Source organism: Anas acuta, chromosome 1, assembly GCF_963932015.1.
Source record: "Anas acuta chromosome 1, bAnaAcu1.1, whole genome shotgun sequence".
NCBI lineage: Eukaryota > Metazoa > Chordata > Aves > Anseriformes > Anatidae > Anas > Anas acuta.
Genome location: NC_088979.1, coordinates 134,853,179 through 134,879,690, shown reverse-complemented (window position 1 = coordinate 134,879,690; position 26,512 = coordinate 134,853,179). Strand labels below are relative to the sequence as shown.

Below are 26,512 nucleotides of genomic sequence, written 5' to 3'. Positions count from 1 at the left end.
GAGAGAAAAAAAGAAATGGACATGAATTGGCCTTCAATCAAATCTACTTAACTGCTTACATGTATCAGCTATGTCACCTACAAATCATTCTTTGGCACCTAATGCTCTGACCCATATTGCAGAGTCTATTTTATGACTGTAATATCCGTCTTTGCTGTTTAATGTTAAATTCCGAGGTTATTGTCAAGTTCTGTTGGATATCCCCAACTTTTTCGCTTGGAAGTATAACTTGACATAGTGCTGTGCATTTGTCTTAAATTGCTTTTCTCCAGTTTTTAAAGTGACTTTGTTTTTGTTGCGTTTCCAGGACATGTGTACCATACCCAGTAGAACAGAGCTCTGGAAACGCTGTCTGTGCAAAACAGAGAGAGCCTTTGCCTTACTGAAAGTTGTATCCAATGTTCCAATTGTAGATTTATACAATTGCTTTTTGTTCTTTTTTAAATAATTATAGGTTCATGTACTGGACAGACTGGGGAGAAGTGCCAAAGATAGAACGTGCTGGGATGGATGGTTCAAGCCGCTCCATTATAGTCAACACGGACATTTATTGGCCAAATGGATTGACGTTGGATTATGAGGAACAGAAACTTTATTGGGCAGATGCTAAACTGAATTTTATCCACAAATCAAATCTCGATGGAAGTCATCGGTAAGAGGTTTTTGTTTGATCTTTGTAATTCTGTGCTTTTCTTAGAAGATGTTGCTTAAGCAATATCATAAGCTCTGTTGCAGGGAATTGGCATGTTAGCACTTGCAAAATTTTAAGCCAACTAGTGCTATCAGACACTCTCATCCTTCCCCATTCTCCCTCTTCCAGAACTGTGAAGTTGAATGTGTGCTTCTTTTGAGGTATCCTGTAACCCACTAAGTCTTTTCTCAGAACTAGTCCTATAAAGAAATCCCTGAATACTATTCTTAATAGTATAAGGCTTTTAGCAGAAATTTCCATTTTTGATAAGTCTTCTGTTCCTTTCTTGCTGTGATATGTAGAAATGCAGAAAATAACCTGAAAAAGTGGATCCTTATAGATGATGATCTTTTAGTTTCATTAAGTCTTTCAGTTTTATTAATGATAGGGGTTGGGAAAGAAGTGGAAAAGTCTTTACAGTGAACTATGCTAAAATGGCTGTTTCTTCTCTAACAGTTCTATAATGATGATATAATCCTTTCTGATCCAGTCATGGTTAAGTCTTAATTAAGGGTATAATTGATACTTTGTATATATGCATTTATCCTTAATTTGGAGGATGACCCTCTTCATTGCCTGAGAGCTATGTTATGTACTGATTGCACCAAAATGATTCGCAGTCAGCTTGTGCTCAGGTATCACATGGGATATGATTTTTGAGGTTATCCTTTGAAAACTCTTGTGTTGCTTCTGCTGGTTTATCTAGGCATGAAGTATCTTAAGTTCTTCATTCCAACATCTTAGTCCTTTCTTTTGCCATTAACCTGGCACAAGAATTTAGGTTCCCCAGAAAACGCTTTATTGACAAGATAGGTGTTTTGTGTTTACTTCTGAGTAGGAGCATAGGCAGCATGTACGAAGCATCTACTATGTTTGTGTATTTATTTTGAACTCCATGATTTTTTGTAGTGCTGGTTTGAAAGGTGGTGTCATTTTCTTCTTAATGTCTGCCTGTTAAGTGACTGAAAGTTTATGCAGTAGTTTTGTAATGGTGTTTATTTAGAGAGGGTAACAGGAATTGGATGAAGTTTTAAATTTGTGTGCTTGGGTACAAATGTTATAACTAGCTTTGTGAATTCAAAACGTGGAGACATGGGTATATAATTCCAAGGTAGTCCTTAATTTGTTATTTATTTCACAAGAAAACAAACTTATTAGTACTAAAAGAGATTTCTTAGTGATACTTGCTTTAAGAAAGAAGACAGTCCTGTAAGTTTTCAAGTAATGAAGAGAAATGGATAGAAATTGTCATGTATAGTAATAACTTGAGTCTGTTTATTCTTTTTTTAAATTGGTACTGGTTAACAGGGAAAAAGATTCTTTGGTGTTCCAGGTAAAAATGGTTTGGGGCTAAAAAACAAACAAACAAAAAACAACAAACAAAACAAAACAAAACATTTCCTTTGATAAGAATGGAGAGTCATGAAACCAGATGTGTAACAGAACTTTAAAAAGACACATCTCGACTGAAATGATCACATGTGAGTCTCAGTGACAGCTTGCCACCTGAAAAATTACAGCCCAAATGTGGCTTTCTTATATGAGTACGACATACTCACAGTTGGTGCAAAAGGAGTGAAACAAACCAACAAAACTAAAACAACCCAAACAGTAACAATGAGAAGAAAACATAACTTCATGATGGCTACTGATATGGTCACACCTGAAGAACCCCCACTACGAATTTGTCCCACAAGATAATTAGGTGGCTTTTTTTATTCTTGAGTCGCTCTTTTTGGGGTCTTCCATTTATGAGATGGAAAGGGCCATCTTTTTACAACAACATGCTGCTGCATTCTGGCTGATGCCATGTTAGACAGTGTGTGTGTTTCAGGCTCTGCAACAAATTGTACTGCTTTCAATAACATGATGCAAGATGCAGAGATGACTTTTGAAATGGTAACTGTGTGTAAAGATTCCACTGATCAAAATTGACACCACCACTATCCAAAGCTGTATGTTTTTCCCACAAAGCACAAACCTCCCTGTGTTATCGAGTGTCTCCTGTCTTTCTGGCTCCACAGAAATTTCCTGCAGTCACTGCTGCATTTTCAGTGTTCTGCTACAGATTCCTTTGCAGTTTTTCCCTTCATGATGATCTGTTCCACAGCAGTGTAAATACTCTTGGTTTCAGTATTTTGTTTCTATTTTAATAGTGTTCAACCCCGCCCCCCCCCTCTCCCCCCCAGCCTTTCCCTGCCTTTGGCTAACCTTGAAGTGATTCATACTAAAAATGAGGCCATTAAGGTGCAGATCTTTCTTGGTGCAAGGGGCTGCCCAACCTTGTCTGTCTGCAGGGAGTTGTATCTAACGGTTGTGTCTCATGACACGGAAAGCAAAATCTCCTGGATCGTTTACCACATTCCTGAGTAAATTCTCTGGAATTGGTGAAACCTGCAATAAGGACCTGCATAGATGAGTAACTTAAATTTTAGATATCCTAATTATTTTTATGCGTTAAAACCAAAATAATTAGTTTACTGATAAATTTCAGTATCAGTTAAAAACATTTAAATATTAATGTGTCATGGAACTGTGCTAATATGTTACCATTTGAGGGGGAGAAAGGGGAAACAGTCTTTAGAGAGGGAAGTGCATATGACTTCCCTTAAGCAGTCAGAAGCACACAGTGCTTGGAACAGCACCTGTTTTTCCCTAGGCGTGTGTGAAAGTTCTGAAGATTCAGAAAATAGTCAACATCTGTATCCAAGCATTATTTTTTTTTATTCTTTGCAATTACATCATAGGGGAAAAAGGAAAGACTTGCAGAAGTTAAGTTGTTCTACAATGGTCTTTATGTGTTTTCTTTTTTTTCTCTGCTTGACCTCTTAGCCTCTGTTTATCTTAGGGAAAAAAATGTGGCTGTTTCAAGTGATTTAATTTTGTTAAATATTGTCTTTTGGTTAATCAACAGAATTCACCTTTCTCGATATAGTATTTTACAACAACTAATTATGTATTTTGTCTCTTAACTCATTACTTAGTCATCTTTGTCAATAACTGATTAAAAACAAAATATACCATTGCAAACATACAAAAAACCCTTGAGATCTCTGAGATCTCCCCTCTAAGTTTTACGGAGGGGGTGGAGGGGTGGGAGAGAACCCTTTCAGTCTATTCTCCTGTTCATCCCCACTCCCAAAAAGGAAAAACTAAGCAGGTTTTTTTCTGTGAACGGTGGAACTTGCTCCATGTGGCCATGGCTCCTTGTATACCTTCACCCAAAATTATCTCTTGTTTCCCGTCACTATCCGCTGTGCACTCCTGAGAAGTCTGGCAGCTGGACAAATTGCTCTTGGGCATTTTATTTCAGCTCTTCTCTGGTCAGGTGGGTCAAATACAGTGATTTAGGGCCCCTTGTACCTATACAGCCATAGAAGTGTTAAGGAAGCCTTTTCTTGTGATTCCCTACGTTCTTGAATGTTTGACCAAGAGATACAAAATGTATTGGGTATGGACATGGAGGAGATGGATGTTTAACAGACACACCCAGGATGATTGTATGGTCTTGCTTTCACATGAAAGGATGACATAATGGGATTAGGCCAGTTTTTCTATTCCACCACCACCTTTAAAATCCCTTTTTAAGAGGGCTACCTTTTAAAGTCATTTTCCTTAAGAATGGAGAATGACAAGAACATCATCACTTGCTATGTAATTTACTTTGAAACAGACTTTTTGGCTTCCTTATAATCTGCTGTTTTTAGTGATTTGACCTTGATAGACCATTATTCTAACTGCTCTTTTTATTAATTAATTAATTTATTTATTTATTTGTTCTTGTTGATAGCTAAATTACTCCTGATTAAAACAGATGTGATTGTTGTAAATGATCATAAAGTAAATGTTCTGAATTTGACTAGGTTTGTTAACTTATAGCAGAAAACAGATGAGTGAAGTATCTCAAGTGTCTCAAGGTTTTGTTTGTTTGTTTTTGTTTTTTCAGTGATCCACAGTGTGAGGTGGGAGTCTATAGTAGATAGGTGTGATTGTAAAAGCTACATATAGTTCGGTATGACATGAGTTGTAATTGCTATGGTGGAAGTAAGAAATTTAGCAGTAACTAACATTTTTATATCAAAAAGGAATTTCAAACAGTTCAAAGAAAACTGCATTTGTGGTTTGGGTGATGAGAGAAAACAATGTAAATAGCAAAAGATTTTAATTAGTGTCACACAGATGAATTTTGAAGTATTGAGGTTCAGACTGTTCTAATATTTTGAATGAGTAAAAGGGAAACATTCTTGACATATTTCTATAAGTCTAAGAAATGATAACATTTTTTGTCTCTTCATTCCTGTAAACTGACTATCACATCTCTTTACCTGGCAGTACACAAGAACTAAAATTTGACCATTTATTGTCAGAGAAGGCCATTCATATGCATGAATGCTTGGCTTCTTGTGCAGTGGTTTGGATAATGGAAGAGTAAAGGAGGCAGGTGGGAAGAACATGCAGGGGGACAAACACAGAAGGCCTAGATTTTTTGTCATCTCTTCAGGCAGGACCTAAATAAAGCCCTTTAGAGCCCGTGAGTCTCTGCATCAAAATTAGGAAGCACTGTGACAGTGCTGGCAGTAGCTCTCAGTAAATATGTGTCAGGATTGTAAATTCATGAGGAAATCTGTACAGTAAATTTTATGGTGATCATCCATATTTACCTGCCAGCCCTGGGACTTGCTAGCCCTGGCTACTTCAGTGATGGGCTCATTAGAATAAAGAGGAAGAGCACAGAAGCTGATGACTAATGCCCTTGGTTTGCCAGGGAGAGAAAGGAACAAGCAGTTTTTCATGTCAGAATGCAATAATTAAAAAATTAAATTGGTGCACAGAAGAGATTTTTTTTTTGCAGCTCTTGCCCTGCTCTTATCAGAGTGAACAGTTGCTTTTTGTGGGACTAATTAAACAAAACTGAATTGCAGACAGCTCTCCTGTGAGTAGAGTACCCGAGATAGGTTGGCCTGCTAAGGCAGCTCTTGAATTAATTTTCTCTTCCTTTACCCTGCAGCAGCAGTTCTAATTAATAAGTTAACACGTTACTGGCTGAAGGGAAATGCACTTACAAGGTCCCCCAGGAAGTGTTTGTGCTAATGAGATGGGTTTTGAGGCCACTGTAAGAAAACATACTTTCACCAACTGTCAAAAAGCTGGGGAGCTCTTGCAAGGAGGTGAATGTCTTAAGTTTGCACTCAAGCATTGATTTTTTTTTTTTTTTGTATTTTCTGTTTTCAAGCATCAGATCAGGTCTGTCTGCCAGATCATTAATTGCAGATTTGATGAAAAGCTAAAAATATTGTATCCCTGCATTTAGAAGGGTTTATTTTTAATCGTTTGTGTATAATGTTTACAGTATAGAATGTTATGTGCAAGGTATAAAATACTGTATCATCGTGTATATTTCCATGAGAAAAAGCTATTTAATAACTTCAATTACTGAGGAGGAACCAGTCTGCAGTGAAAAGTCTGTCTGTTTTAATACCTCATCAACACATTACAGGACAGTGCAGAAGACAAACAATGACCTAATTAAAGCTGCTAGAGAAGCCTTGCCAAAGCAGAATTAATTAAATTATTTGGACACAGCACTAGAGTGACTCTTGTGATTCTTCCCCAAGGCACTTCTGAAATAAAATGCTGGAAAGGTAGAGCGTCGATACATCTGTAGTTGACTGTGTAGGATAGATAAGCATAGGCTGTGTCTGGCTAGAGTCACTAGTTCACAGGTCTCTGCATATTTGTAGACATTTAATAAAAATACATAGTACAGGGTGATGAGCCCAGGCAGAGCAACGCCACACCTCATCAGAGCTGTTTCTGAGGCCTGAGATGATATATGCAAAGTTACTTCAGGATCACAGCTGGGCTGAAAGCAAAGGAAGAGCAGCTGCAGATTATGCAGTACATACACCACGTGCAGCCAGTGGATCTACCTGTGCACCTCCTTGCAAACTCCATCACCTTGTCCCGCAGCTTTCCAGTCTCCTCCCCTGTTTCCCAGAGGCCTTTCATCTATGCTGCATGTCATGACGATGTTTGACTGAAAAATGACCCACAGCATGACTTCATTACTCAACCACGGCTTTACTTCTGATTGACTTTTTCAGACTTTAATGAAAGTTGGGGTTTGAAGTGTCGTTGCTAGACCTGTTACTTGTTAATGTGTAGTTTCTTAAGTACATGGCAATCACAGCTTAAAGAAGTAGCAAAAGGAAAAATATTTTGGTTTTGAAAGACCCTGGTATATCCCACAAGTAGTGTTTCCTGTTTACTTCTCAGGTAATTAGAACCAGGCTTGTATTCTGATAGGAATATTTGAGCAAGCATTCATGGTCAAATTCCAGCTTAGTTTTCTGAGTTTGTTTTACAGATGTTTTTGTTTGGTTGGCAGAAGAGGAAACCTCTGAAGCTTCTGAGAGAATCAGAGCTCCCTGCCCTACCTTGTGGCATCCGTGGTCGAGTGTGGTGTCGTACAGCTGGCTGCCTTTCCACCCTGCCTCACCTGGTGGTGTGCAGAATTCATCCTGCAAGTGCTTTGGCCACTTGCTAATATTTCCAGTTGTCAGTGATAGCTTTGTAATTCTTGGAATTTCCTGAATGCTCTGCTGTTACGTAATATCTAGATGGAGAGAAACAGTTTCCATAGAACATTATAATTTACCTCATGCAAACCTGTCTGTTGTATGCTTTCTTTAACATGTAATGAACACTAAAAGTAAGGTTCAGAAGACATTTTGTTGTTGTCCACAAAGGAAAATATGATTGAAATTCCAAAGTAAATTCTGTTCTGTTTTTTGTTTGTTTGTTTGTTTTGGTTGGTTTTGTTTCTTGTTTTCTTATACCAAGAAAGCCTGATAAGAATGTAGCCTACAGATATTTTTTAACTAAAAATGTATCTGGTATAGTGTAGGAAGGAAGATATATGAACATTTAGTAAATGCAGATATGAGCATCCCTTAAAGACTTTTTCAACAACATGTAGATTAATCAAGAAGCTTTTACCTCTGGATGGTATGAATTTCCATCTTTTAATATTGTATTGTCATTGGATCCCAGTATGGTAACTTTTATGGGAAAGAAGTTGTGATATAAATTTTTTCCTTATTTTCAGAAATTTAGTGTTCAACGCATATGTAGGTGCCAACCAGGGTGTATGCTGCCTGGGTAAAACTAGTATAAGAAAATGCAGCAGAAAAAGGTAGTGTTGTCCACTTTTTTTGAATGAATACTACAAACAGCTCCTGCTCATTTTAGTACCACTAGAGCATCATATGATGAACTACAAATGCAAACTTAAATGTTCACTCCATTTTATGCTCCTGTCCCAATTCCGCACTGCTTAAAACTCTAATCTTCAGTCAGCAATTATAGGGATTGCATAGTATATCTCATTAATGTATTTCTTCAGTTTTGCAGATGTTAATAATCTGCTCCAAATCTTTCAGCAAGCAAGATGGAAGTATACCTCCATTAATAGTAATTGATCCTTCTTTATTTCCCCCAGATCAATGATTCTATGATAGCCTAAAAAGCAGGTACTGACTCACATTAATTCTTTGGGTTATTGAAACAGAGATGTTTAGGTAGCAAGTGCAGTGGTAAAAATATATGCATACACAAACATATGTAAATATGTGTGTGAATATATATATATATATGTATATGTATATGAGACACTTGTATGGAAAATGAAAGTGAATATATACATATTTATATTTTTAAGTGAATATGTATTTTTGTATTTATATTTATATATTCACTTACATTTTCCATGTAAGTGTCTCTCTGTACCTTACTGTTGAAGAATTGGTTTAGCTTTATGAAATTAAGGCATCTTGGATTGGCTGAATGTGCAAACAAGCATCAATCATTTCTGTGCTTTCTGAGCACACCTTTTGGCATGGTGGTTGATCCTCCCTGGCTTAGGCTGTGGATATGCATCCAATTACAGAACTTGACCCACTGGTGGACAGGGTTGCAGCCACAAGCCTGTCGGCAATGTCTCAGCATCAGCTCTTGTCCAGTTGCTGTATCCTCAGGCTGCATAACTGAATTGCTCACGTGTTCAGAGTCTCATTGGCTGGTTGATTTAATCTTTTTGTTTAATCGTATGTCTTTACTAACCCTGCTCATTTTGGGTGAGAAAGGTTAAGAGGTATAAGAGAGCTATAATACAGGTCTGTCCCGAATATTTACTCTTCAGTGTTGCAAATATAGCAGTAAGATGAACTACTTTATTTTTTTCCCAGTCCTCACAGTTGTATTTGAAATTGGATTGCAAAGAGTGATACAACAACATATTTTTTTCACTGCCTGATAGCTTAGGAGATGGAAATAGATATGGGATCCTCCAGAGGGATGCTGGAGAAATGGGTTCAAACATAGATGTGAAAATTCTTGCTCTCTGCCACTGAGTACAGGCAGCCTCAGAGGTGAATGGAAGGAATGCAGGTAAAATCTGTGTGTGACTTCCATGCATACCTGTATCTATTAATAAAAACACATGGAGTGAGACGTTAGTAATCATTGATTTTTGTATACAGCATTAGACAGAGGGCTCTGGTTATCTTAGTCTTGACTTGCATTGTGCCGATTTTGGAATTCGTCTCAGGTATGGCTTTTTTTCTTCTTCTCTTTCAGTTGGTAACAGCTCCATTGTATTTTGGATTGTATCGATAACTATTCTGAAATGAGATGTTATTTTAGCTAGCTGTTATTTCAGCATAATATTTATCTTGACTGTTATATATATACACATATTTGTTCAGTTGCATTAGACCCAATACAGAGACGAGTTTCATTACTGATGAGCTGTGATGTTAATGATGCAGTGAAGTAGAAGCCAGGATGCAGTTATTCTGAACAAGTTTTGAAATTAGATAGCTGTAGTGTCACCAGAATAAAAAGAATAATGTAGTTGATGAAAAGTGTGTATCTGTTTTTATGGAGAGATAAAGGAGCTACAATTACATTTGCTATTATAGCTGCAGCATAAATTATTTTATGTTTAAAATCATAGGGTGAAAAGTCAGAATTCTTAAATTTCATAGCTATAATCCAGTTTTGGGTTTTAATTCTTTTAGTAGTTGCCAAAAAAAAGGTGGGGGGGGGCAGGGAGGGGGAGGAGGGGGAAGGGAGCAGACCAAGGAAATCCAGATTGCCGTGAAGGGTGGAAATTTGAACTTAATCTTTGTCATTTAAATTTGTCATTTGTTAATTTTTATTTCAAGTGAGTTTATTCTTTGTCTGAAAAGGATATTATCTTGAAGCAGAAGCTTTTTGTCATTGTTAGTACAACTCTAGGTAGATTTTCTGAATTTTCTTGTGTTTATTCTGCTTGAGAGTTCAGTAGCCCCTTTTGTAATGTCTGTTTTAACTTGTTTAGTATTTTTCTTTTTCATTATCTTCACAAAGTATTTCATGGGTCTCTAACAGAATGAGAATGGAACAAAAGTGAATGTATTTAAATTGCTTCTGCATTTTCTTCAAGCAGTAGAAAATTCTTTAGTATAATAAGTTTTTATTGTAATTGCAACTCTGATTGCCATGATGATACTATAAATAGTTGTATTTAGGAAAATGTGATCTACAGCACAGGTAGAATTTAATTTCTGTGGAAATTTCTTGTTTTATCTCTTTTCTCTTTGTAACTTCCTTCTGTGCTTTCTCTTTCTGCACTTCCTTCACAGCCAACTAAACAGAAGAGAGATTGTGAGATTTTAAATGTCAATCACCATCAAGGTTTTTAAGGCAAATTTGTGTAATTGTATGCTTGGCACAGGGAAGATTATTAAAGTTATTGCGTACTTAGCTCCATCTAATATGTAGCCAATTTGCATCCTGTTGAAGCCCTAGAGATGTCTCCTGAGCTCATAACGCTGCTACTTCTCCTTGTCTCTCACTTTTCTCCTCATCTCTGGTGTCTCTTTTAACGAGGCTAATGGGATGAGTGCAGCAGTTTGAAGGAACTAAAGAGCTTAGTGAACAGGATGCAATGCTTTTTGCTGTTGTATCACTCATTCGAATCAAACCTGAGATGAATGTACAGGCTGAAGGAAGCTGCCACTGACAAGCTGTCAGGTCATGTTGGTCCAATTACACCTGCAGTGCCACAGCTGGTGCCCTGGTCAGTGGCTTTATTAAGTGAGGCCAAAGCCATGGAGACCTGGCTGCTCTTTGACCCCAGGTGGGTACTTATGCTCATAAATGTCAGCCAGACACAGCAGTTAAATGCTGCAGGTGACATTCTTGCCCTGTACATTCACTCAAATATATTTAATAAATAATTGGCTACGCCAGAAGTTCTTCCCCCTCTTCTCACCCACCAAAACCAAAGCTCTGCAGACCTTAGTGCAGGTCACAGCAGAGCATAATTGCATTGCTGCAGCCAAGGGAAGCTTCTTCCTTGTGCTCTCTTCCCTTCATTCTCTGTTTTTAGCACCACGTCTCTCCAGCCCTTTCCCCCCTCTCCTCCTTCCCCTTATTAGGCTGCAGAGCTGTCAGGCTGGGGACAGCCTGCTGAGTGCAATCCAGCCGCTGCATCCTGGCTGCTTTTTGGCAAACCTGCTGGTGCCCATCACATATGTTCAGAGGGAAAAAAGTTCACTTCCCATTAGCAAAATCAGAAGTGCTATTTGTAGTAATGCTCACCTTAATAGATGCTAGCAATATGTACGGTTGTATCTGGGCCCAAAGACATTTTCATCTCTCAGTTCGTTGTAGCTACTGAGTAAAATGACGAGTGATTGCTTCAAGGCTGTGGCTGGCAGTGCAGTTGAACGAAGCAGCTCCCTACTTCTCCTGAATCTTTCCAGGGCTGGTTTAAATAAGGGTCACAGCTGACGTTATGCATTGTTACAATGATAGGTGGTTGCCCAAAAGTTAGGCACATCTAGCAGCTTCTACTATACTCAAAGGTTTATTTTCACTGAGAACTGGTGGGTACTAGTCACATTTAAAAATCTGAGGTTTTGAGTGAATAGCAAGGTGAGGCTCAGAAAAATGTCTCTTGTCTATGGTGAAGGTCTGGGCATTATGAGAGCTCTGAACTTTTATTGCTTCTGTCCCAGATGAAAATTGTCATAAAGACTTGGATAGTCACCAGTCCTGCTCTAAACTAAAATTATTCAAATGTGAAGGCATTTAGGGTTCAGGGGTGGGGTTGGCAAAAATGTTTACAGAATTAGAATGCCTTTATTCTTGGTGCAGGAGTATGTTGTGTCTTTTTGGCTTTGCTGTTTGTCGGGTAGGTTTCAGCTGTAAATTATATTACAGTAGTCTTTTGTAAGATGCTTAGTTTGTGCATTTAATTAGAAGCAAATATATACCTGACTCCAGACAGAGATAAGAAAGAAAAGATAATATGTCCTACTTTCCAGTGCAAAATATCAAGAAATAGAAAATTTTGGTTGGTGTAGAATTGGAACACTAGAGTGACAAGTAAGGGAATGTGTGTGTTTTCTTCAGGAGCTAGAAAAAAATAGAAGCTTTAAAGATAATGCATCTTTTTGCAGAAGCTAAGGTGAAAGAGCTGTAATGACTGCAGTCTCTTTGTACTCAGAATCATTGGCAGAATACACCTTCAAGTTTCTTGCTTTAATATACTCTTTTGTTATATTTTGACAGAAAATATTTGGAAAATAAGAGTATTTTTGTCCTCTACTAAACCAGTTCAGCTAATGACTTCTTTGCAAACAAGATGTATATAGTGTGTGGGTGTTCTCTCAGTAAATACACAGATAATGACTCTCTTCCCTGCAAGAAGAAAATTGGGAAGCTGATGATCATAATATGCCCTATACTTGAAGAAGTAGTAGAGCTATGTGTCAGTCCCTTAGGCTATTAGTCCGGGAGATAGATAGATGGCCGTCTCCATTGTTCAGGGGGGGCTTCTATACTTGCCTGTGCACATACAATTAAGAAGAGAGGAGGTGGGAAGAATCACTTGTGTAAATGGTACTTGTGTGGTCCTGCTTGGAGCAGGATGTTGGTCCAGATGACCTCCGGGGTCCTTTCCATCCTCAAATTTTCTATGATTCTAAATAAAAAAGTAAGAGTCAAGCTACTTAATTCCAGTTCTGAGGAACCTCGGTATAGATAATTAGTTTCTACATCACAAGAACCTGGAAAAACTGTCTTCGGTAATGTTTATGCTGCATTTTTGTGATGCCTAATGAGCATGTGTGCATATATATATACATAAAATATATGGGTATACTCTTTAATTTTGTTTATGAACCTGGAGACAGACGGTGACCCAGTTTGCTCAGAAATGATACCATTACTATGGCAAAAGATCAGTAGAACTGTTTAATGGCACTGCTTGTAATAAAAACAATAGCTTAATAATTATCATAATGAAACATGAAAAAATAACTTTCAGGATTTCTTTACAGTGAAACTATTTGCTATTAAAGTATTTTTCTAAGGGCTCAAAATGGCAAAACTGGAAGATATGGATAGATTGCTAAATGACTAAACACTGTCTCAGTTTAAAATTTGCTGAGGCTGACAGTGATGGACATCATATATCTGCAAGTTACAGTCAAATTTGCATAAAATCAGCCGGTGTTCTCCCCTGTTGCACATGGTGATGTATAGCCCCCCAGATATTGAGGGCTAAAAGCGCCAACAAACAACCACCAACCTAAGCAATGATTTCTGTTGGTGTCTCTTGGACTTTACCAGCAAGCAGCCTGAAAATAGGACTGTTATTGTCCAAAATTGTTCATCAAACTGTGCATACTATACTTGTTCCCCAAAAATAAGGAAAAAGTTTTGGTCAACAGTACTTACTCTGCAAAGGCTAAGTTTGAGCAAAACTGCATCATGAACTGTGTTTGAGTATTCACTTTTTTCACTTTTTTTTTTTTGGTACTCTATTAGGCAAGCGGTGGTTAAAGGCTCCCTTCCACATCCTTTTGCTTTGACGCTGTTTGGGGACACGTTGTACTGGACAGACTGGAACACACATTCAATCTTGGCCTGCAGCAAGTACTCTGGGGAGGACCTGCGTGAAATACATTCCAACATCTTCTCTCCCATGGATATCCATGCGTTCAGCCAAAAGAGGCAGCCAAATGGTAAGTTGTCTTGCTTCCCCCCCCCCCCCCCCCCTTTTTTTTTTTTAATAGCAAGTTGGAACTGATTTGCAAAAATCTTAATTAGGTTTTCTGTATAGTGGCGAGTGGCTTCACTCATGTCATGATGCAACTTTTCCAATGCAGAGACTGAGGGGAAAAAAAGAAAATTCAAATATTCTCTTTTTTTTTTTTAATGTGGAAAAAAAAAAGTCACTTGCTTTTTCTGATAGCCACATTTATCCTGTTATGATATTCCTTTGTCTGTTTTATGTGCCATAACATTAGGCAGCATGGTATTCATATTTTTTCCAAGTAGTAGTTCCTGAAAGGAAAGTAATGTTAATTTGGCAGATGATATTAAGCAAGGCTAGTTCTGTGTAATAACCACTGTCTTAATCATTGTGTTAATTTACTGTGTTTGCATTTATATATATTATATACAGCCTATTCAGCATCAGCATGTTTAATAGTTTGTGAAAATGAGAACAGAGATGAAACAAGGCTCTTGTTTAGAGCTAAGTGCTACTTCCCCAAGAAAGGAAACATTCAACATCCATGCGTTTTGGTACCATAAATACCCCACTACTCAACACTTGGAATTAATTTTTACTTGTTCTGTGTTTATCATTTCCTTCTTTAATCTGTGATGCTGCCACCGATTCTACCATTCAAACACTGTATGTGTCTTGACACATGAGATGAGGTCATTCGTTATCAGAAACATTAATCTGTGTGATTTATGTTTAACAGCAACAAACCCATGTGGAATTAATAATGGTGGCTGCTCCCACTTGTGTTTGATGTCTCCTACCAAGCCCTCTTATCAGTGTGCATGTCCCACTGGTGTGAAACTTCTTGAGAATGGAAAGACCTGCAAAGATGGTAGGCTTTGTTTTTAAAAATCCTTTTAGGTTTAGCACAAAGTAATTTGTTGCAGAGAAAGGTGTTCTTCTGGCTTCACTGCATAATGCACGCTAAGGGTGGGACACTGTGAAAAGATATATGCTGTTGTGGTACAGATAAGTGACTGAAAAAATGCCCCCTGCTTTTCAAAATGAGCTCATAGCTGAAGAGCAGGTTACCTCCAGTCACAAAATTTAGATTATAATTCTGTCTATGTCACTAATTCCCTGGATTATATATATATATATATATATATATATATATATATATATATATTTTTTTTTTTTTTTTTTTTTTTTTTTCCGGGGGGGGGGGATAGGGGGGAACGCGACGACATGACTCTGCTACCTTTTCTTTGAGAAAATTATATCAACCTCCTCTGTTGTCTCTAAAAGATTTCTAACGTTATTTTTTCATGCATTAGTATTTTGTTAATAGGGCTGTACAAGTAAAAAGTTTCTTCTGAAGATCTGATTTCCATTTACACACGTGTGCATGTGGCATCTCTTTCATTTCATGCACATGAAGTTAGTCACCTACATCTGTTTATAGGAACTGAGCAAAATGGCATGTTTTTAGAGGTGTTAGAAGTATTTCAGCCTTAAAACCCAAGACATGATCAAGACTGCGGGCTGCTAATGCTTACCTAAAGCTGCTTTTAGCTTTTCATCGTGGTCTAATATATGTGATTTCAAATCATTACATGTTATAAGTAGAGGTCTTGTGGCATGTGCTGTGGCTGCTGTAGTACATTAACAGTATCAAAATAAACACTGTGAGATTTAATTAGCTCTCATAAATAAACATCTTTATGCAGATTGTCTCTATGGCAAAGGTAAATGTAGATAGAAAGATACAGCAGAATTTACTGACAGTGGTCTAAATAAAAAGTATACAGAAATAATTTGTTAAAATTTTGTTTTCTGTTTTTAAAATTTTTAAGCTTGTCAGCTACTGTTTTCTTTAATTTCATGCTATTTCATGCTCTCTGTTGATTATTTCTGTGTGATTACTTGTATCTGTGTGGACCTTATTAAAATAAATTGTTGCTTTTAAGTGAAAAACTCAAAGCATCTCCCAAATTAGCCTTGCAAGATTGTTGCAAGAACTTAACATTACATGCACAAGACATTTTTTTCCCATTTCTGCCAGTACAAGGAACATGCTTCAATAATAGCACTCTGGATTGGTTGTATCTAGTCCAGAATGTGACACAAATCCTTGATTTGCATGAATGAACTGTTTTGTGGAAGCAGATAGCTAAAGCAGTTGTTGCCCAGTACATATTTCCAAAAGCAGAGCTGTATAAAAAGTCCCCATGGAGGATGGGGAGTTGGGGAGGTTTGGTCACCTGCCAAGCAGAGGCTGAAGGACTAAGGACAACTGTTGGAACAAATCCTGGAGAAAGAGAGAGAAATGGCTTCCTTTTGACTTAATGCTGATAGGAAGTGTGCTGGGGACCTTGGGAAGAGGCGCTGCCTTTCTGCTTTGTGTGTGCTGTGTTCCAAGGAGCAGGTCAGTGTAGCACAGAGGTGACCGCTTCCCTGCCCAGGTCCAGCCTCATGTCCTCGCAGAGGTAACCTGCCACCCAGGTTAACTACCCTCTGCTAAAACCTTTGTAGTGTGTCAAAGACAATTCCCAAACGCAAGCAGAGGAAAGGTATTTAAAAAAACAAAACAAACAAACAAAAAAACTTACTTGAACTTCTCGTGCAGAGATATTCAAAATCACTGGCTTCCTTTCTTAGCTGTTCCTTATGTCTCAGAACACAGAGCTCTTGCTCTTTTCTTCCACTCCCTGAACACATGAGAAGCCAAATTGTGTGTTCCCATTCAGCCATAAAGTATAGCTGGCTCATAAAACACAGCTCCCATTTTATCAGAAATTTTCTTAACCAGTTCACTGAGGTACTACGGCATGTTGTCTGTCAGAAAGCTAAAAGCATTATACGTTAACATTTATCATATACATGTCAATACAGTGTTGCATTTTTCACAACCATTCTGCTATTGTGTTTTTCCAAATAACTCTGCCTGTCTGTTTTTAAGAAGGAAAATTGGTGGGGAAGTGAGAGAAAATTGAGTCCACTCTTAGCTCAGTGAGTGTCGTGTACCACTACATACTGGAGTGAGAAAAAATAGCTCACATGCAGGTGAAGGAAGCTGCTCCAGCTATGCATCAAATCCATTGGTTTCACTCAACTTTGCCGATCCTGCACAGAGCTAATTTCTAGGAGGAGTAAAAGGGCCAGAGGCAGCCCTGGAAGCCAGCTGCTTACTGTGTTTCAGCATTTAAAGCTATGCATGACCCCAAATGATTAAATATTGTTGACTTTTTTCACTCCTTTCACTGAAGAGAGGTGAAGTGGTAGACTTAGGGCTTTTGTGAGTGACCTACAACTTGCCAGAGCTCTTCAAGTCAATGTTTCACTGTAATTTCTTCTCATACTTGTGAAGTCTACAATTACTGATTTGGGGAAGAGAGGAGAGAATGGCAAACAGAGCCAGCATAGCCACAGAGAGGATTTCAAGATATAAATGTGTTTGTGTCAACTTCCTTTCTTAGGCTGTGTAGTAATATTAGTGAAGGAAATTTATTTTCCCTTTTTTGTGTCTCTGTGGAGGGGTGATTGGGTGGTGGAGGGAGAGGTGGTTATGGTTTCTTGGGTTGTTTTTTTTCCTTTGTATTTGCCTGTTTACTACAAATGCTGTGAAAGTGGGGCTGAACCATGAGAACTGAAAACTTTCACCTCAGCTCGCTTCAGTATATATCTGTTGTGCTGAAACAGACCGAAGCACTGAGTGACTGCATCTCAGTTTAGAATTAGAATGTTAGGACTTCGAGGGAGAAAGGGGAATGGCTTACAGGTACACAAAGGTGAAAAATGAGGCACAGGCAGGTTCTCAAATAAGACAGTTTTGTCTTCAAGCAGTAGGCTAAAATCAGGCTAGTTCCAAAAATGAATTGTTTAATGCTGAAAGGAGCCTCTTTGAGGAGAGAACTTTATTTAATGCTGCGTTGATGGAGAGCACTGTCTGGGATCTGCAAGATTTTGATGGGTGAATATTGAGTGTGTGTTTTTGGTGTTTGCAGTGGTTTGGCATTGACAGATGATCCTTGCAGCCAAAGGTGAGGCTGGCTGACCCTCCCTGAGCAGTTTCCATGACAACCCAGCATTTTTGAATAATCTTGGTTTATAGGAAATCTTTTCCTCCCTCCTCTTTCCCCACAGTGTTGGTTTCTTGTTTTTTGTTTTTTTGTTTTTTTTTTTTTTTTGTAGGGTTTTTTTTTTCATTACACCTTACCATTTTTTTTTTTTTGTGAGAGATCTGAACAATAATTCCTTACCTTCCATTTATAAACACTTTTCTATCGTGTTTCACAAAAGGGTGATAGTTTGGAATAAAATCGGCTATTTTCCTAATAACTGATAATACTGACTTGATTGTTCATGTCTTAGCTCCTTATGAACCAAAACAGTCATTGAACTGAGATGTGGGCTTGCAGCTTACACTTAGCTGCCCCATTTTCTACGTGAAAGTTTTTTGTTTGTTTATTTGATTTTTTAAATCCCTCAAGGGAAGAAAGAATAACCAGTTTTCATGGCCAACTCTTCCTCTGTAAGCAATGTCCACAGAATAGAGTCCGGTTTGAGCACACAGGGTGCTTTTACCTATGTACCCACATTTTTATAGAATAAAGCAGTTCAGTTGGAAAGGACCTAGAAAGATGACCAAGTCCAACTGCCCAACCACTTCAAAGCTAACTAAAAGTTAAAGCAAATTACTGAGGGCATTGTCCAAATGTCTCTTGAGCACTGACAGGCATAGGGCATCAACTACCTCACTAGAAAGTTTGTTCTGGGGTTTGACCACCCTCACAGTCAAGAAATGTTTCCTAATGCCCAGTCTGACCCTCCCCTGGTACAGCTTTGTGCCATTCCTTTGCATCCTGTCAGCGGTGACCAGGGAACGCAGACTGGCACCTCCCTGTCCACCTCCCGTCTTGTAGGGCTGACCTGGTTTCAGGGAGGGGGGAGGGTGAGCGAACAGCTGTGTGGTTTTAGCTGCCGGCCAGGTTAAACCACGACAAGGACATACTTGGGATTTCTCTTTTTCAGTATTATGGGCACCACTGTTCTTCTGGGGTTGATGGTACTACATTTAAGTGACCTGTTCAATAGTCATTTTTATAAAAAAAAAAATTAGGTTACTCTTCCAAGTTTGTCATAACTTGGAACATAGCCGGGATCCTGATTTCACTGCGCAGATCAAGATGTTAATTTAATATGCTAGCTCTTTTATTTCTTTTAAAGTAGAGGAAAAAAAAAAGGATTAATTTCAGATGTGTTCTTTTGCCTTTGTAGTGTTTTTTTTTTGTTTTTTTTTTTGTCATCTACTTGAAAAATCTACTTGTTTGAATTGTATAAGGAGCTCTCTCTCAATAATGACTTTGCAACTGGGACAAGACATATAGGAAATAAATTTTTATTAGTCAAATGTGTGATAACTGTATTGGGGATTTATTAATAATTTTGATTTATCAAGTACAGAGAAATTATTATGTGTGTCCTAGGTTTAGCAGTTGTTATGTATGGGTTTCTGTACATGTGTTTGTGTAGCATCACTAGCCTCAGCAACCACTGATGGTTTTAAAGTCCAATAACTCACAAACTACCAAGTCCTTATATCACTGGAAAGATGTAATAAATTGTAAAGGTTGGCAGGACGTTAGACATCAGACTTAAAAGCTATGTTACTGCATGTGTCTGTATACTTGCTCTGTTTCCTCTTCCACTTCCCTTGACTTCAGCTAGCACACAGATGTAAATTATTTTGATTTTTAATAGCGACTTTTTGAGGGAAGTATTAGTTCTAGGACTAATGTAATGCACCATCTGTGAGCTTGTAATCCCGACTTTCAAAGTGCTTAATAAAAGTAGGTTTAAGTTCTCAAAAATATGAGTCTGGAGTAAAGCTTTTATGTTCGTATTTAGATGCCTTAAGTAAGGGACTTGGTTTTAGAAAAATTGCTAACTATTCTGAATACCCCCTGACTTGAGGCACTTCTAAAAAGAATCTTGGTACCGAATTGGAATAGTTCATCAAGGTTATTTCAGATTTTTTTTTTTGGTTGGTTATTTTTTGTTGTTGTTTGTTTGTTTTTATAAAGTTATGGGTTGCTAAGATCACTTAGGATTGATTGTATGGCAGATCAGCAAGGGGTTAAGCAGAAAGGCCTGATTTTAAATGTGGTATGGTCTTATGCAAGGTAGCTTATTGTGCTTGCAGGGAACTTTGCACATGGTGGTTTGAATGCTGTGAGCACACGCCACGGCACACCAGGTGGTCTGTGCCCTCAAACCCAGCACGGAGTTCAACTTGCACTTCTGTCTACAGGCATGCTTTTGTTGGGTGCAGTATATACAGATCTCCAGTATATGTTACAGAAAAGAGAGCAGTGTAGGCAGCAAATTCTGCTTCAAGTCCCCAGAGTGTTTGTCTGGAAGGCTTCATCCTTTTTTTTTTTTTTTTTTTTTTTTTTGTATGTGCAGTACAAGGTGTCCAGAGGAAAAGTACCTCAGGTCTGCATGTGCATGCTGAAATCAGAGTGCTGGTTGCAGCCTTGGCGCACCTTTTGGAAGTACATTTGAGCCAGTTGAGGTTTGAGGTGGTGTATGTGTTTGTGGCTGATTGCAATCTCCAATAAGTGCTGATAAATCAACAACAACAACAAAAAGGTTTGCATGCAACCTGTTTTGTTTTGTTTTGTTTTGTTTTCTGCTTTTTTGAAAATTTGATTCTGTATTTGTGATGTTCTCCATCATCCTCATCATGAAAGGCAAGATTTTCTTGAAGAGGCAGAATGAAAATATCTGGAGATCCTGCTGTCGTGTTTTAGCTTTTGTATCGTAGCTGGGCTTTAGAATAGATGTCAACAAAACTGACTGATTCTGCCATGTCCTTGCATCTTTGAGTGCCTTGAGTAGTTCTCTGACTGGGTTGTGATCAGTGCCCAGCCAGCCCAAACGTTCTGCAACTGCTGTTTGCCACAAGTTCGAACAGTTTGTTTTAGTTCTCAGATGACATTTTCCTTGACTGTGCTAACAGGTGGTAAGGTGATCATGCTATAAATGCGCCCAGTTTTTTCATTTGCCTTTTTTTTTAAAGTATCATCAGGGCAAGCCTAGAGACATTTCAAGCAATTTTTCTGCAGCCTACCTTGAAATGAGAGGTTTCTCTGCTGCTCAGTTTGCCTTTACTGTGCGGAATGGCTGGTGATCTAACTAAGTAGCTAAGGTGTCAGTTTGCAAATGAGTGGGTAATAGCTTTAAAGGAAGCTTTAAACTTTACTGTTTGGTTGGGGTGGGGGAATGTTAGGTACAGACCATGAAATTCATAGCTCGGGGACCCCATGTGCAACATGGGTTGGCTGAAAGGCAGTGATTTCCTGATGCTGAATTAAGGCTTAGACACAATCTGTTGTTGGACCAAACAAAAGTGTTGCGACCTGAAAGCAGGATACTGAAGCTGTTGAAATGGCTTCTCTTCGAGAACAATTGGAAGGTCAGCTAGTCAATTTTAAGGGTGAGCTTCTGCAAAGGCATAGTTGTACTCAAGCCAGTCCTTCTGGGAAATTGGCAGTAGTTCTCCAAAATGACTGTCAACTTCAGATGAAGCACAAAAATTATTTCTAAGTTATGCCTTGCACTCTTTATATATTATAGGCTATGTTTAGCTTTCTAACTGTTTGGAAATCTGAGGTTACTGTGTTTACTCAACCTTAATTTTATTAGATAATGCAAAAGGGTATAATTGTTTATTATTATGACTATTACAATTTTGTTTAAAAGGGAAGTTGGTTAAGTGACAATTAAGTTGGTAAGGAACTGCTAGAGATTTCTTACTTGAACCTGAATAGCTGTGCTTGGTCATGTATTAATACCTCATGACCATAATGCAACTGAAGGCTTGGATCTTATTACTGCTTTGCTTGATACACTTAGTAGTAACAAATACAGATGTACATGTAGACTGCTATGACAAGAATAGTTGCTTCTGTAATTATGAAAATCTTATTAACATGCCTGTTTTCCATTTACTCTGTCACATGCTTTAAATTATTTTGGTGGATGCTTAGACATGTAGTTACAGGTTCCCTCTTCCTGATATTAGTTATTGTATAAGAGTTATTCATTAGGAGAACAATTGAGTAGTGTGTACATGTGTTTCTGAACACAAGGTATTTCAGGACAGAGGATCATAAAGCTGATCTTAATCCATTCTGGACTACCAAGCAGGAACACTTGTAGTAACAATCTCATCTTCAGTTGCTGAAAAGAACTGTTTCTAGCAGCACTGTGAAAGTGTTTTAGATGTTTTTAATGTGTAAACCTTGCTGTAAATGAAGACATGGCTGCTTTGGCATCTGTCCAAAGTTTGGCATGCAGTGAGGTTTCATCTAGCATCAACCACAATTACTGACACTTTTAAAAAAAAAAAATTAAAAAAAATCGGCACCAGACACTAGATATTTTTTAATCAGCTACCTATTTCTTCTAGTAGCTGCTCTTTTAGTCTTCTAGCCCTTATTTATACCTTTGTAAAATCAAGACATAGAAGCATGAAAAGCACGTGGCTAGGTGATGGCTCTCTTTCACTGCATTGTTTTTACATTTTTCTTAAACCTCCCCCCTCACACACACCCAGCCTTGCTTTTTTCCTCTGTCCTTGAACCTACATCAGCCCATGCCAAACCTTTCCCTTCACTGTTTGAGGAGAACTGTCACAACATACCACAACATACTTTCCCTGCATTTAGGATGCACACATTTTTTTACCTTAGCTCAGGCTTCCCTGAGGCCTGAGCTGCTCTTATCTCCCTGAGACTCCAAACTGATAAGACAATTTAATTGGAATGGGGTGTGGTGGTTGTTTATCCTTCATTACACTGTGAGATAGAACAGAAAATGAAACAAGAATGAGTTAGAATAGACAGTAAGTTCATCATTGATCAGGTGCCCAGCACGTGTACCTCTAATCAGCTTGTGTTGTCCTGTGTGAAAGTATCATCTGCAGCACAAGCTGATCTTAGCTGTTTATTAGGATTCTGACTTTTGACCTAAAAGGCAGCAAGGCTTTGATATGGAGTCATGTTGAGCTAAAGCACAAGATGCACTGTTATTTATCTTCATATGTTCAGGTAAGCTTGCTCTCAACAAGTCCGGGGAAAGCTGAAAGCCCTCCTGCTTTTTATTGTCACAAGGCAGCAATCAGTTCCCAAACCTGATTCCTCAAATAGGAGTTTCTCAAAGGAGATGTACATGTGGCCTTCTGTGTTACATTTCCCCCCTCTAAGGGTGTTGTTGAAATGTACAGCTTGTTTGTCACAGTCGTCCCCTATACCAACAACAGCAAATAGTAAATCATTTTCATCCAAGAGGCTGCAGACTATCTGTTATTTGCAAAAACTTGTAGCATATTCACTGCGTATCTATTTCAGTATGTTTGGAGGGAATTATGTGGATAGAAAACAGGTCCAACATGATACATTTTGGACAAGGAAATCACCATTGAATTTTCTCTATAAATACATCTGATTACTTCTGCAGAAGAATAACCTCATTTTTGAAGCCTTTTGAATGGAATTCTCTGCTGGTGCCCATCAGTTTGGCTAGGCCCTGTGAAATCAAGGTAGCTAGACTAGCTTGCACCAAATGGTAGAAAATCAGGTTCACCATTTGTAGGTTTACTGCCCAGTGTTTGTAAGATGGTTTTGTTTTTCCCTTATACATGTAGGTGCCACTGAATTGCTGCTTCTAGCCCGCCGGACAGATTTGAGACGGATTTCATTAGACACCCCAGATTTTACTGACATTGTTTTGCCACTGGAGGACATCCGTCATGCCATCGCCATTGATTTTGATCCTCTGGAAGGGTACATCTATTGGACTGACGATGAAGTTAGGGCCATTCGCCGCTCATTTATCGATGGGTCAGGTAGCCAGTTTGTTGTCACAGCACAGATTGCTCATCCTGATGGCATTGCTGTGGACTGGGTTGCTCGAAATCTGTATTGGACTGACACTGGCACAGACCGTATTGAAGTTACAAGGCTTAATGGGACCATGAGAAAAATCTTGATATCAGAAGACCTGGAAGAACCCAGAGCTATTGTGCTGGATCCTATGGTTGGGTGAGGACTGTTCACAAGCGTTTTTTAAATATCAGTCATATAAAGAAGATATATATCTCTGTGTACCTGCATGTAGATAGTGGAATATAATGATAAACTTATTAGTCTTCAAAATGAAAATACTGTGCTTCTTTGAAAGTTAATGCTTTCAGGCAAATGCTATAATGCTCTCTTACAACTATTTAGCTTCTATGTCTTTAGGTTTTATTCTCTTATTTAAAACTTTTTTGGGGACTATTTGGATTTCGTTTATTCTAGCTAATAGCATTTGTTATGTAGTCTTGCTCAATAGATTGATACAGTAGTTTTATGTAAAGGATTGGTGTGTTTACATGTCAATACTACTTTCTATGTGCTGAGCATCATTATTTAAGTAAGGAAACGTATTTGATACAAAAACTGACTTTTCTGTGTGCTGTGTGGTTTTGGGGAGTGGTAGTCCAGAAGAAGCTATGTGAATATTCAAAGTTCTGGTTTAATAAGATTTTATTTCCATTGCAGGTACATGTACTGGACTGACTGGGGAGAAATCCCAAAGATCGAGAGGGCAGCATTAGATGGCTCAGACAGGATTGTGCTGGTTAATACCTCACTTGGCTGGCCAAATGGACTGGCACTGGATTATGAAGAAAGCAAAATATACTGGGGAGATGCCAAAACAGACAAAATAGAGGTTTGTAAATGCACCTGCATTTTTAACTGCCTGGAGTTACAGAACATTTTCTAAGTGTTTAAATTCTGATGTAGTTCAAAAGGGCAATGGAATAATCATTGATTTCTGCTTTAAGAAACGATTCAGTTTTCTTTCTGGCTTTAGGTAAGCTACTTGCTAGTTTTCTTTGATTTTTCTATCTGTAAAATAGAAATAATATCCATATAGTAGATCCCTCTTTTTAAGAATGTATGATAAGGATTTGCTAAAGAAGTTGATTCTCAGGTCAGGAAAACTTATTGGGAGTAACGTTTGCAGATTAATCAAATTTATCTATTATTCTTCATGTTGTTCAGCTTAGTTGCAAGTAGAACTTCAATTTTACATATAATTACCTGTACTCCCCAAAACCTATGCTTTGTTTTATTAGGGTTCCAACAAGGGGATAGATTTTGCTTTCTTTCTGCTATGTTCTTCTGAAACTTATTTGAAAACAAAAATATTGTTTTTCCTCTTCAATACTGAAAATCTTGTGTTTATTTCGTTATATATAGCATCTATGGAACATATTTGACATTTATTATCTCTGTCAGGCTTTGAGAAAATAAGGTTTAGTATTTGTTCAGTTTGTTATCAAAAGACATAATTCTGTCTGGAAACAGGAGAGTTGGCTAGTGTCTGGCACATAGTAACAATGCCTAGTTTTGCTATATCCTGGTAGGTTTACCTTCCTCATTAAATTGCAACCTTCCTTAGTGAATCTTTAACATTACAAATATCTTTTAGCATTTACCATGTTAGACACAGTATCTCCTCTAGCCTTAGACATTGTTTTATTTATTTATAACTTCAAATACATCAATTGGAAGTCATAGTCGTGTCTTAGAAGGTCACATAACTGTTTTTTCTCCTTCAGATTCGAAACAACTCCGCTCCAGCAAGGTGATTTGCTTTGAAGCATTCTTTGAGAGAGCCTGTGGGAGCATTTCTTTTTTTGTCCTGAAAACAAGATTTATAGTCCATAATTCTGTAATTCACCCAAATTTTTACCAGCACTGAGAAAAGAGAGTAAAAGAGATTAAGCTATGCTTAAAGGTTTATTTATAACAGATTGAGCACTTCAGCTGTGATACTGCCTTGGACATGAATGTATTTTGCAAAAGGAAAGTCAGGCATTTTTCAGACTCATGCTTGCTAAAACACAGATTTTTTTCACCTGTTTCAGGGTTACTCAGAGCATGGTTCCATATTCATTGATAATGCTTCTGCTCAGTGCTGGATCAGTTTGTGGTAGAAATTTTCATCTAGATGAGGCATGAGCTCACTGCTTCAGTTCCGTCAAACTGGCTAGAAATACAATATGTTTATGCCAACAATGTGTGTGGCAGGTCAGAAGATATATGATCTGGCATAATTTCCAAAACTGTGACAATTTCCATTTCATTGTTTTTCAACCAATGTAAGCCAGCAGAATGAATTTGTCCCAGGTTTTCATGTAGTATCTATGCAGGACATCTGCAGAATATTTATGATCTTCAGGTTTCAGAATTACTAGTTATTTTTTCCTGTGAGGATACAAGTGTTTGCGTTGTGATTATACAATTTGTTAACTGCTGTGGCTTAATCCAGCAGGCATAACACAGATGTTTGCTCACTTCTCTCCCTGCCCCTTAGTGCGTTGGTGGGAGAGAATTGAAAAAGGTTGAAGTGCAAGAACTCATGGGTTGAGATAAAGACAGTTGAATAAGAGAAGAAAAAAAAAATTAAAGAATCGGTGCACAACACAGTTTCTCACCACCAGCCAAACCTTGCCCAGACAGTCCCTGAGCAGTGGCAGCCCCACTGGCCAACTCCCGACCGTTTCAGAGCTGAGCGTGATGCCGTATGGTATGGGGTATCCATTTAGCCAGTTGGAGTCAGCTGTCGTAGCTCTGTCCCGTCCCAGCTCTTGGTGCACTCCCAGCCTCCTTGCAGGCAGCACAAGAAGTAGA

General features: G+C 38.2%; 1 protein-coding gene across 2 annotated transcripts in view; it reads left to right on the top strand.

The window, feature by feature from the left end:
- Nucleotides 1-26,512, top strand: part of LRP6 (LDL receptor related protein 6) — a 125,488-nt gene that overhangs the window by 50,890 nt on the left and 48,086 nt on the right. For both annotated transcript variants that reach the window (XM_068658502.1, XM_068658492.1), the window contains 5 exons: nt 455-652; nt 13,574-13,770; nt 14,521-14,652; nt 23,473-23,869; nt 24,371-24,542. In XM_068658502.1, the coding sequence (XP_068514603.1) occupies nt 459-652; nt 13,574-13,770; nt 14,521-14,652; nt 23,473-23,869; nt 24,371-24,542 (1,092 nt within the window). In that variant the 5' untranslated portion in view covers nt 455-458. The remainder of the gene's footprint in view (nt 1-454; nt 653-13,573; nt 13,771-14,520; nt 14,653-23,472; nt 23,870-24,370; nt 24,543-26,512) is intronic.